Source organism: Melitaea cinxia, chromosome 8, assembly GCF_905220565.1.
Source record: "Melitaea cinxia chromosome 8, ilMelCinx1.1, whole genome shotgun sequence".
NCBI lineage: Eukaryota > Metazoa > Arthropoda > Insecta > Lepidoptera > Nymphalidae > Melitaea > Melitaea cinxia.
Window position 1 is genome coordinate 7,103,196 of NC_059401.1, and position 12,037 is coordinate 7,115,232.

At 33.5% G+C, this 12,037-nt stretch overlaps 1 protein-coding gene across 1 annotated transcript; it reads right to left on the bottom strand.

Annotated features, from left to right (window-relative positions):
- Window positions 1-5,974: 5,974 nt before the first annotated feature.
- Window positions 5,975-10,887, bottom strand: LOC123655500 (transmembrane protein 62-like). The gene is made up of 5 exons (XM_045591277.1): window positions 10,481-10,887; window positions 9,918-10,167; window positions 7,786-8,681; window positions 7,142-7,713; window positions 5,975-7,055 (listed from the first exon to the last, which is right to left on the bottom strand). Exons 1-5 carry the CDS (start codon window positions 10,682-10,684, stop codon window positions 7,022-7,024), a joined length of 1,956 nt encoding a protein of 651 aa, XP_045447233.1. The 5' UTR covers window positions 10,685-10,887; the 3' UTR covers window positions 5,975-7,021.
- Between the last annotated feature and the right edge of the window lie 1,150 nt (window positions 10,888-12,037).

Below are 12,037 nucleotides of genomic sequence, written 5' to 3' on the forward strand. Positions count from 1 at the left end.
ATACTCTTGAAATCAATCAACTAAGGTATGTTATGTATAGGAAAATGTACGTTTTCGCTTAAAAATCAATCGTTACAAGTTTACACTCAAGCGTTGTTTTATCTCGTTTCTAAGGTAGTTTTTCCTGTTTCTTACTACCACTTAAAATCTCATCGCAATATTAAAAACGTATTTTATTTTTCAATTCAATTTTTTTATTTTGATTATTTTAATTCAAAATTGGGTATTTACCCAATATATGTGGTGGGGAGAAAATGAGGATGGAAATCCGAATGTCAGTAAATTTAAATAGTATCATATGCACTTTACAAAATTAATAATAAAAATAAATGAAAAATATTTAAAAAAATCGGATGAGCCGTTTGAAGTTAATGGGGCTAAAAGTGGATATGGAAAACAGAATGCCTGTGAATTTATCCTAATGTTTTATCAAATGAAAGAGAACTGAAAAAGAATATTAATGACTCGAATATGTTAATTAATCGAGAGTGTTTATTTATTTATTTATTTTATTTATTCTTAATGTACACCGAAATACAAACACATATAAAGAAAGACACAATAGAAGATGTACAAAGGCGATCTTATCGCCAAATAGCGATCTCTTCCAGATAACCTTTGGGTACAGGACACGATACAGTAGCAGCGGTTAAGGTGTGCACAAATTAAGGAGTAAAGATCAATTATAAATAGGTAAAAACTTAACTTTAAAAGTGTTCTTAGTTTCGTTTGATGAGAAAATTGATAAAAAGCCGTTTTATAATTATGGTTATGGTGTCAGAAAATTGGGACATGGAAATAAAAAAAAGGTATTTTATTCGTAACAAATAAAGGTACAATTCACACTTTTACAATTAAGGTTATATCAATAAATGTGTTCACAATTAAAGTGCACCTGTTATCTGAACTAGTAAGATAACTGTATCTCAGAATGACAGGGTTCTCCCCTCTAGGAATCTATATTTGATTACACAATTGGACGTGAAGTGTAATACAGAGCAAACAATAGTTAACTAAATAAAATAAAATATACATGTGATTGTATGTATGTGTTTGTGTGTGTGCGTGTGTGTGCGTGTGTGTGCGTGCGAGTGTGTGTGTGTGTGTGTGTGTGTGTATGTGTGTGTCTCCATCTGTAACACTGATATAAACTTAATTTGTATCCGCCTTAAGCAACGATTCCGTTTCCGTTCCTTATTTTTACATTGTCCTTTTGTAAGTGAATATATTTTTAATGACCTATTAATCGAGTTATAAATTCTCGAACTATTTATATAAAAATGCTTTTGCGCCAACTTAGTTCTGTGCTTTTCATCAGTAGGATATCTAAACGGCTTACCAGTCAGAACCTTCAGTACAGCCCTATTTGCTCTCTCCACCTGTAGCATAGATGTCTTGGAACTACTACCCCATACAGTAATGCAGTAACCGAGAAACGATTTAACCAGGGCATTATATACAGTAAAAAGTGTTTTACTGCTAGCAGATATTGTCAATCTCCTAAATACATAAATAAGTTTTCTTATTTTGGAAGCAACGTTAGCAATATGAAGATTCTAAGTCAGCGTACTATCTATTGTCAAACCCAGTTATTTAGTGTACATTGAATATTCCAGAGCTGGGCATGTGCAGGAACTATCTCGTGGATACAGGTTACATCTATGGATTTTAAGAACACATTGATCCTGGGATGGTAGCGTACGATTAGATGGAGTAATAGTAAGAAATTTTGTTTTACTAACATTTAAGCTCAAAAGATTATTGGACACCATGCTCATAGCATTTTCAGCGCTTCTCAAAACACCATCCCAAGTAGGACCAGACATCAGTATAACCGTATCATCAGCATAAGCAAAAATCTTACCCTCATCAAGCGGTAGATTGCAAAGACTGTTCATGTATATGAGAAACAACGTAGGACCGAAGATGCTACCTTGTGGGACACCGTATGTAAGTTTTTCCTCTTCACTGATATAGTTGTCAATTTTAACTTGCTGATGGCGGTTCGATAAATAATCTCTAAAAATGTCCAATACCTGGCCTCTGACACCCAGCCCCTCCAGCTTAGATAGAATGGGAGTGGATACGGTATCAAACGCCTTGGACAGATCCAAAAAAATACCAATACACTTCATATGCCCATCCAAAGCTCTCACAATAGCCTCAGTTACTTCAAGAACGGCGTCTTCAGTTGATCTTCCCCTTCTAAAGCCATACTGGTTTGCAGCTAACAGTTCCTTACTTTCCAAATAACAAATTAACCTATTGTTCAAAACTTTTTCGAGAATTTTAGAAATAACTGGAAGAATAGAAATAGGTCTATAATTACTTACAGAGTCTCTGTCACCGCCCTTATGAATTGGTATGACCAAAGCCTTTTTAAAACATTGGGAAAGACACCCGAGGAGAAAGACAAATTACAAATATGAGCAACGAGAGGAGCGAGGACGAAGCATTAGTTTTTATAACATTAGTATGAATACCATCCCAGCCAACAGAACAGTTATTTTTAAGACCAGCAATAATATTTAACACTTCCTCCTGATCTACCGGCATCAAAGCAAAAGAGTTCGATGGTCTTTCATTATCCCTGTTAAATTCCCTAGCATTGAAATTTTGACTCGAGCTAATACTCTAAGCCAACCGACAGCCAATCTGAGAAAAATATTTATTAACGTGATTTACACAATCCTCAGGCGTAGAACATAAGCCAAGCAATTCAGTAGCTGAAGAATTATTTGAACTTATATCGGCCACCTTTTTGATAACATCCCATGTGGCAGATACATTATTTTTTACTCTATCAAATCCGAGTTTCTCGTAAGCACGTTTTAATCTCTTAAGCAAATTGTTACAAAAGTTCCTGTACCGAAAATATATCTTTTTTAAAATTTCGTTGTTAGATGATAATCTATGTTTTTTATGCAATCTATCACGATGACGGATACATCGCAATAGCCCGGGTGTTATCCACGGCTTTATGATATTGTTCTTCCGAGAAAGTCGAACTTGTTTAGTATTGGACATAACAATAGAGGAAAGAGAACCAACCAGAAACTCAGCAGCAAGATTAGCATCAGACAAGGACAAGATAGCAGATAGCTTTGCATTTTTAATATCATTAGAGATGCCTTTAAAGTCAGTGCGGGTTCGAAACGTACAAAATAGTGAGATAATAAATTTGTCAGAGGAAGGTACAAAAAATATTTTGAACGGTGAACAACGGGTGGAAATGAGATCACATGAAAGCAACGATGAAAATATTAACAACGACAACGAGTTTATTAGGGCCCTTTCACATGACAACGCGGCGGCAACGTTTTTCGCCGCCGCGGTGCCGCAGGAGCAGCGGTGTTTCACCGCAGCGCCAGCGACGCAAACACGGCTTACGGGGCAGGACTGTAGAATAGTCTCGCTCGATCAGTTCGACAGAATGGACAACAGCAAGGTTGTTGCGACGCTTTGTTTTGTGCTTGCACGTTGTCGTTGTAAAAAGAGAATAACACGAACTATTTGGATCGATCCCTTTTTATCTGCAAGGAAAAGTAACGGAAAGTTTTATTGTGATTATGAGAGCTTGAGAAAAAATCCTAAGAAATTCCGTACTTATTTTCGTATGAGCATTGATACATTTGACCAATTATAGAACGCCTCCACAACAGTTTGCAGAAGAACGATACAAATATGAGGGAATGTATTTCTTTCTATATTCTTATATTTAAACTCTTCTAAAGTTTTGTCCCACACGACTGATCTTTCACGAACCAGTGAAATTAATAGATCCATATCTATATTCTTAATTAATTCAGGTATGTCCATTCTGTAGCGTATATTCTTTGACGGGCACTGCGGTGACGTCTTGTCTCTCCGTGTGTAAACGACCAACTAAAGCTATACAATATTTGAGAACTTCGGCACCGCTCGCCGCTGCCGCCGCGGCACAGGGACTCCCCGCCGCCGCCGCGGCGTCGTGTGTAAGGCTCCAATACAAATTCTAGGGTTGTTAATGCAGCGGCGCCGCAGCGGTGGCGATACCGCTGCCGTCGCGGTATCGTGTGAAAACAGCCTTACTGTCACGAGGAGGAAATTAAAATATCGCATAGTAAGTGATTCAATGTGTACTCAAAATGAAAATGCACAATTTGAATATGACATCTTTAAAAATGTTACCCAAGCAGTTTGCGAGGGATGAAGATATTCAAATATTGTTAATATTAAGTATAAAGGCCTATATAAAGTATTAATTCAGTTTAATTCAGCTGATAGTGCTGATAAACTTCTAAAATGTACAAAAATTGTAGATTTAGGGTTTAAGTGTATGATGACTATGGAAAATAGATATACTTACGGTGTAGTAAAGGGGTTGATCTAGAACTTGACGACAAAGAGGTGTCATCTAGTTTCAACTTAAAGGCTACATAAAAACAAGCCCTGATTTGGGTTCAAAGCTGCTCTTATTATTCCGGAGGTTAAATATTTTTAATGTTTCTTATTATTTAAAATATATAGTCATAAAACTATTCTGAAAAATACATTAAAATGGCAAGAGACGATCTCACTTCGTCAATTTAGCATCTTTTTTTTAAATTTCATAATATATCTACTACCTTCTTCAGAGTATTACAATACTTAAAAAAAAGATTAATGAGATCAATAAAGCCGTTCTTAAATTATTTGGTTACCAAAATTAGAAATAACAAAATTTAATGTGTTTAAAAAAAATTACTCTAACAAACTAAAAATGATCTAAGATCCGAACCTAAGTCGATCTTCAACGAGTTGGTAATAGAATAAAACATATTTTATAGAAAATTTAGTATATTAGATAATATATTAAAAACGGGTTGCGTAAAAAATCCTGGACTGACTATTTTTTATAATTTTTATTTATTTATTTTTTTAATTAAAAATTGCAACATCAAGATAATAAGAAAATTTTAATCTGACTAGATATTTATGATACGTATAAAATGTAGAAGATAACTAGCATCGCGAAACCTGTTTATACCTAATAGCCCAGTAGTTGCCCAGCCCAGAGATCCCAAAAATCGAAGAAATCATATATCTGTTTAACTCTATAATGTCTTCGTTATTTTTATTTTGAATTTAAAATTTTTATATTGTACCCGGTTAATAAGAATAATAATAAGAATTAATAAACGCTTCACACTCAACGGATCCCCCAGTAGGATTTTCTCCTGTGTCCGGAAACACACACAATACACAAACACAACGCCCGGACCACGACTAACATCTATATGGTCGATACAAATGTCTGTCGTGAGCGGGAATCGAACCCGCGACTGCCAGCACAACAGCCAGTGCTATATACCGCTCAAGGGAAAGTCCATACAGGTTCAACTTACATTGCTTTTATTATATTACAGGCGCTTCTGGTGATGAGATCGGTAAAGTCATTCGCAAGTTATAGCGAGGCCATGTTTAGGAATCAAAAAAATTATGTTTATAAATTTCACCCCAAAGAATAAAATATATTGTTTCATTCATATTGGGTTTTAAAACGCTCGCTAACGTGACTGGTAGAGCGCTATAATTTAGAGGTTTTCAAGCGGTAAGTGTACTACTTAGTGTAAAAGGCTAGCAACGCACCCACAACTCATCTAATGATGCAAATGTCCCTGGAAAATAATTGAACAATAATGGACCTGTAATTTCTTCAAGTGGGAGAAGGTTCGCAGCTTAATCCACCACGCTGCTGCACTGCGAGTTGGCGGATATATTCCCTACTATAAGTAACGATTGCAGATTAGAAATAAATATTTGCACAAATAAAAATATCCAATTCGCGAGAGAATGCAAACTGGAATCGCCGGTGTTTAAGCCCATACACGGCACTAGGACCATAGGCGCCACTACACCAGAGCAACTTGACATGTCACAGCAACAGTATCCATTTAACGTCGTCAAATTGTACCGTGCTTTCACTTAACCCCTTATTATAGATAAAAAAAACTTTTTAAAAATCGCGAATTTGATCATTTAATTATTAGACACATATACAAATTACACATACAATTAGGTACTAATTCGAAAAAGTCATAGGCTCATTTTTATGCTAATTTTTAGTGTAGATATCCTGAAATAAAATTCAACCGTGCTATCTTGACACTAGTGAAAACCATGAAATTAGAAATTCTAATTAATAATAATAATGCGGTTCGAAAATTAACTTTTAAAATGATAAATGGTGATTAAGCAACAATTAATTATTTATGATTATTGTCAAAATAGCTAACAACATTGCCCAGAGTAACTATTATAAAACTAATCAAATTTAATATGTGAGGTGCTCAGCGAAAGAGTGAACCAATCCCTAAAAATAAATTGTGTATTTTATTACCCAATCCATTAAATAGGCTCTGCTAGCCTAGAAAGCTTTGAGATAAGCTCCTAAGGTTTACAATCTATTGAGAAATTGACGTATATATACCTAATCAACACTCTTTCAGAACGTTCACTTTTTCGCTGAGTGGAATACCTACCTAAAAAAATAGTCATATAATATTATCACAAAATTGATTAATACTTCATTTTATTTAGCATTTTTAATACAGCAAAAGCCAATAGTCTGGAATGATTAAATCAATTACGTACATATTTAATATCTTTGGTGCAATAAATACATCATGTTTACATATCTGTAATACATCTTTTAAATACTTTAAAACTGGCTATTTTGTACAAAGTTAAACTACATTATGATAAATTCTTCTCCTCTGCTGACATATTAAACATTCATACATTGTTCAAAATTATATTTTATATCAATTATTTAGTTTTGTTCAAGTGTTAAACTTAAGCACAATGTACATAGGTTCTAAGTATTATCATTTCTTTTTATAATTTGATCATACTACAAAGTACTAATTTGGGACTAGAATCTTTAGTAACTTTGTAAGTTATAAATTATCGATATAATTATTATTTTAACAATTATATGTGCAACATAAAAGTTTATTCACTTCTCTATGAATGTCAAATATCTTAAAAGCAGGCAAGCTTATGATGGTAAGTCATTTAACTTGATCAAATACCTGTAAAAAAAAAAGATTTTTTAATTATATTCGCACATAGCTTACTCACTTGATAAATAAATTCAAAAAAAAACTTTTCTCTATACCTGCAGTATTCAGGAGATAATGTTAAGGTTTTATACCATAACAAGATGCTTAAAACAATGCTCCAAGTTCTTAATGGACCAAATAAGAAAGATATTGTGCCATATTCCAGCCAGAAAAAGTAGGCTAATAATAACTGTATTGATATCAAAAATATGAAGGGCAAATTTTTAATAAGGCGTTTATATCCTCTTAAATGTTGCCCGAACAGTCTATTGTCAAGACAGTTAGCTAATACTAGGATAAGTGGTATCTGCACAAACATTAACTGCACACTCCCATATGAGTAAGTAAACGGTTCAGGTAAGTATGTTCCTTTTATTAATATTCCCCATGCAAAAATAGTGCCTATATATCCATCGATAAGTTCCCCAATTACCCAAGGTCCGAATGGCACATAAATTGCATATAATACTATAGGGTAAAATATTCTGTCGATTTTACTTAATAACCAAATGCTTTTCCAAATTCGCCAGCCATATCTTCTTAAATATTTTGGCGGACGCTTTTGAAGTCTTAACACAACTAAAGGTAGGACATTAACTAGGAGTAGTGTTCCAAATATAGTCTGAAACTAAAAATATTATTTAAGCTTGAAATAGTTCAAAAGTTTAGTTCCATTACTTTCCAGTTTTGTCAAACTTACCACTACAGCAGCATCCAACATCAGCATGATTCTTGATTTTATTCCGAACGATATTACAGTACCATCCAAAGAAAATGGATGTTCTAAAGTTGTTTCTTTGCCTACTTCATCTGTTGCCACTACATAAATATTATGCAATCCAGTTTTAAATAAATGTGGCAACCAGTGACAAACATACAAAGGCCCATCTTTTTCTTTACATTTCATCCAACTAATTTTATCAAATGATATTTTAACACTTTCAATTTTCACATCGCTAAATGCTAATATTCTAATGTGGGTAGAATCCTGTATTAGCTGAAGTGGTTCACGGCCCGGTAGAATAAATTGAGCATGCTTTGGATTTGTCACTAAAATAATAGGCCAAGTATTATGCTTTTGGTCTATAAATGAAAATATTCCATGGTCAATTGCTGCCAATCGAAACATTCTATTGTCTTTCCAATCGCCTAATTCAAGTTCTAAATACCCTTTCTTGTGTTTTGTGTACATTTGTTTAACTAAACCTCCCATGGAATGCAAGTGGCCGCAAACATAGACCTGTGAGCCTTTTGCACTACCAATAAGTTCTCTAACATTAAGTCTTTGAGAATCCATTTCTAAGGATAATATGCATGACGTAGGGTAGTGACCAAACCAAATAATATGATCAACTTTGCTTTCTGCTTCGTTTTTTAGTTTCTGTAAATGTTGTTGTTCTTGAATATCTAAGATACCGATAAAATTAAAGGGCCTTCTTAATCCTGGATCAGGACACGCGTCAACTCCTAAAAATGCCATACTAACTCCATTATGCTCTACAATATGAATATATGACTTAGAATGGCTACTCCCTTGTATAGAGTAGTTTCTGAAATAATTCTCCTGAGCATTAATATTTCTGACGTTGAAGTTATCTGCAAATAAAATATATACTTATTATTTTATATACCTTCACTTAAGCCTATCGCACTCCACTATTTGCTGCTTTCATTAGAATCTCAATAATTTTTTAACTATTTAAATTTTTTGAAATTCGATTTGTAAAGTCAGACACTTGGTATTAAAATTTTGTGTCACTCAAAGCTAAGGTGTTACTATAATGATAATAAATAGTAAATTACAGATGAAATATAAAAGCAATAGTATGAAGAGGAACTGAAGAAAGTGAAAGCAAGGAAATTTATATAATGTATATTTTGAGATGATATACCACAACAAAACATACCACAATAAAATTTATAGCAAAAAAAAATACAAAATGTAATATAATCTAAAAGCCAATTGGAACTGATCATCCATGCTTTTAAAATTAAATGAAGTAGAACAATTTTATTTTGTTTTTATTGTACACTACAAATTCATCACAAAGAAAGATAAAAGTAACTACAGATTTTATTCTGAACAATGGGCAAACCTATGCCTATTTAGCCATTTCTTCCAGACAACTCAAAAAAAGAAAAAAAAATTAACAGAGAATCAAGGTAAGGATTTTTATTGAGGTAAGGCTTAGCAGGAAATATCCTGATCAAAATTTGGAGCAGCCCGACTGGGTAAGTACCTCAACATTACAGAAGATCACAGTTGAATAATACTTCTTCAAGCAGTGTTGTTTTTTGTTTTGTTCAACATTTGTATTGGCCACACAGGTGTTTGCCGTGGTCTGGGTGTTTGTGCAGTCCTTGTGGGTCTCCCCACCGTGCCTCGGAGAGCACGTTAAGCCATCGGTCCCAGTTGTTATCATGTACACCTGATAGCGATCGTTACTCATAGTAGGGAATATATCCACCAATCCGCATTGGAGCAGCGTGGTGGATTAAGCTCTGATCCTTCTCCTACGTGAGGAAAGAGGCCTATGCCTAGTAGTGGGATATTACAGGCTGAAGCATATAAGCAGTGTTGTGTTTCTGTTGTTAGTAATACAGCCAGAGCTCCAGGGAAGGGGCATGGGTAAGAGAGACAATATGTTTTTGATGCTTCTGGTGTTGCAAATGTCTATAAACTAAGATAATCTTTTACCATCAGGAGCCGTACACTTCTTTGCCAACCTAGTTGTAAAGTGGAGATGAGGTAGGGGAAGTATGTATTTCTAAAACAAACTTATATACAAATGTCTACATTTTAATATACTTCATAGTCTGCACTTAACATACCATGATTTCCTCTTATATCCAGCCAGGTTGTATATTCAGTAATTCCCGATTCTTTTATAATATTATAATAATAAATCCATTCCTTTTTTACTTGAGAGCTACCTAAGTTATCCTTAGTTTTTGCATCAGTCAAATCTCCTGTAGCTAACACGACATATGGTTTTATACTTTTTACAGTTGTGTCGCAAAACTGTTGGAATTGAGATATCCTTCCCGGGTCACGGAATATACTGATGTGTATATCGGATATCTACAAATAATTTTATTAAAAATAATAAGTCATTTTCATTTTAGAAATAAAATGTAGACAATTATCTAATACCGATGTTCACTTCTGTAATATTGTTTCTTATTGTACGACTTAGTGGCTGTTTAATGAATAAACAAATAGAATAAAAATTAATTCTATTGAAGTTTTAAAAATATATATTAAGTTTCTACAATATTAAATATACTTTGTTTCCTTTTATTAAATGTTCGATAGTACTTTTTTGTTAGCATATGTGAGAAATTACTCAATAAAAGTCAAATGTTTAGAATGATTTAAAAAAGACGATCCTCACCTGCAAAAACCACACAATATTATTTGTGGAATCAGATATTTGTCCGTATTTTTCGACTAAATACTTCGTATAATTTTCACCTACTTCATTATTTTTTACGTAGAAATTATGATCTATTGCAATTATATTTAATAAATTAGCCATAAAAACAGACAAAAGCATTAGAAGACAAATAACCGATAGAGCTGCTTTGGAAAAAATCATATTTTTATTTTTTAATGAACAAAAAAAGTTTTACTATGAATTATCTCCACTTAGCCGAATGTTTTACTAAGAATATTTATCAACACATAAAATTTGAGTTCATTTCAGCATTAGCTGAAAATTATTTAAAATACCAAGTCATCAACTGATGTAACAATACCATTGCTATTGCCTTTGTCAACAAAAATCGACATAATTTATCAAATGAAGTTTAACTTTTATCAGTCATTTACAGCTGTACAAGAGTACACAGAGAAGTTATAGTAAGGATATTCGATATACATCGATGCATCGAAAACATCGATGTTTACAATGCGATACATCGAATCTTTGAGGGTGCGTGAGGAACAAAGAGCAACACGGAGGGGAGTAGCCATTTACAGGCGTTCCCCTCTGTCAAGGTATAAGGCCATATGGCCATATGCGTACAATAAAACTAGTTGCAGCCGCACTAATCACCAGACTAAATCTAGTTGCGCGATTGAATGAACGTCCTTCAAAAAATGTCAAATTGTTCTGTTTTTTGCTGCAAAAAGAGATCTGCCATGTCAAATTTACTAAAACATGACGTTACCTTTCATACCTAAGTATTTTTTAATCACGTTATTACTTGTATACTTCTTTTAAACCTTTTTTAAAATTAAAAATTACAAATATTATCGGTCATGATGACTCGATTTGTTTACCAACACAGGCCGCTCACCCTCATACAATATGCGGATCGGTCGAGCGACTGATCGGAGTCTATTTCCGAGAAGTCACTGTCGCCGAGCGATAGTGTTGTTACCGGTTTGTTTGTAGATAGTTATCTATAAAAACGGCAAAGGCAAAAGAGGAGACAGCCATTTTTGAGATTTTGATTTATTTAAAATATTATATTGCTAGCTTTTTTTAATAAACATAGTTATATAATAAAATTGCATTAAATTAAATATAATACACGTATTATGAGTATTAACACATTTTACTAGAATTACTTAATGTGAACTTCGACCATAATGTTTTATATAAAAATTTGGCAGGTTTTCTAAAAATCCAAATTTAAAGGATACATGGAAAAAAAATTGTAATAACAGACTAACCTGGACGCCCACAAAAAATAGTGTAATTTGTTCAGATCATATCAATACCACTAATTTGTGTAAAGTGTTGGTTAACAATAGAAGGAAATTAGTCGAGGGCACCAAACCAACACTAACGCTACACTGTTTTTGTCCCGTAAGTTTTTTTTTTTTTGTCTCATGTACAAGGTAATCAAGATATAGTTCACCTTAGTCATAGTAGTGAAATGAAGCTTAGATTTATGAACTTTGAAAATTAACAATGTTAAATCCATCCTTTCAGAGTCATCAA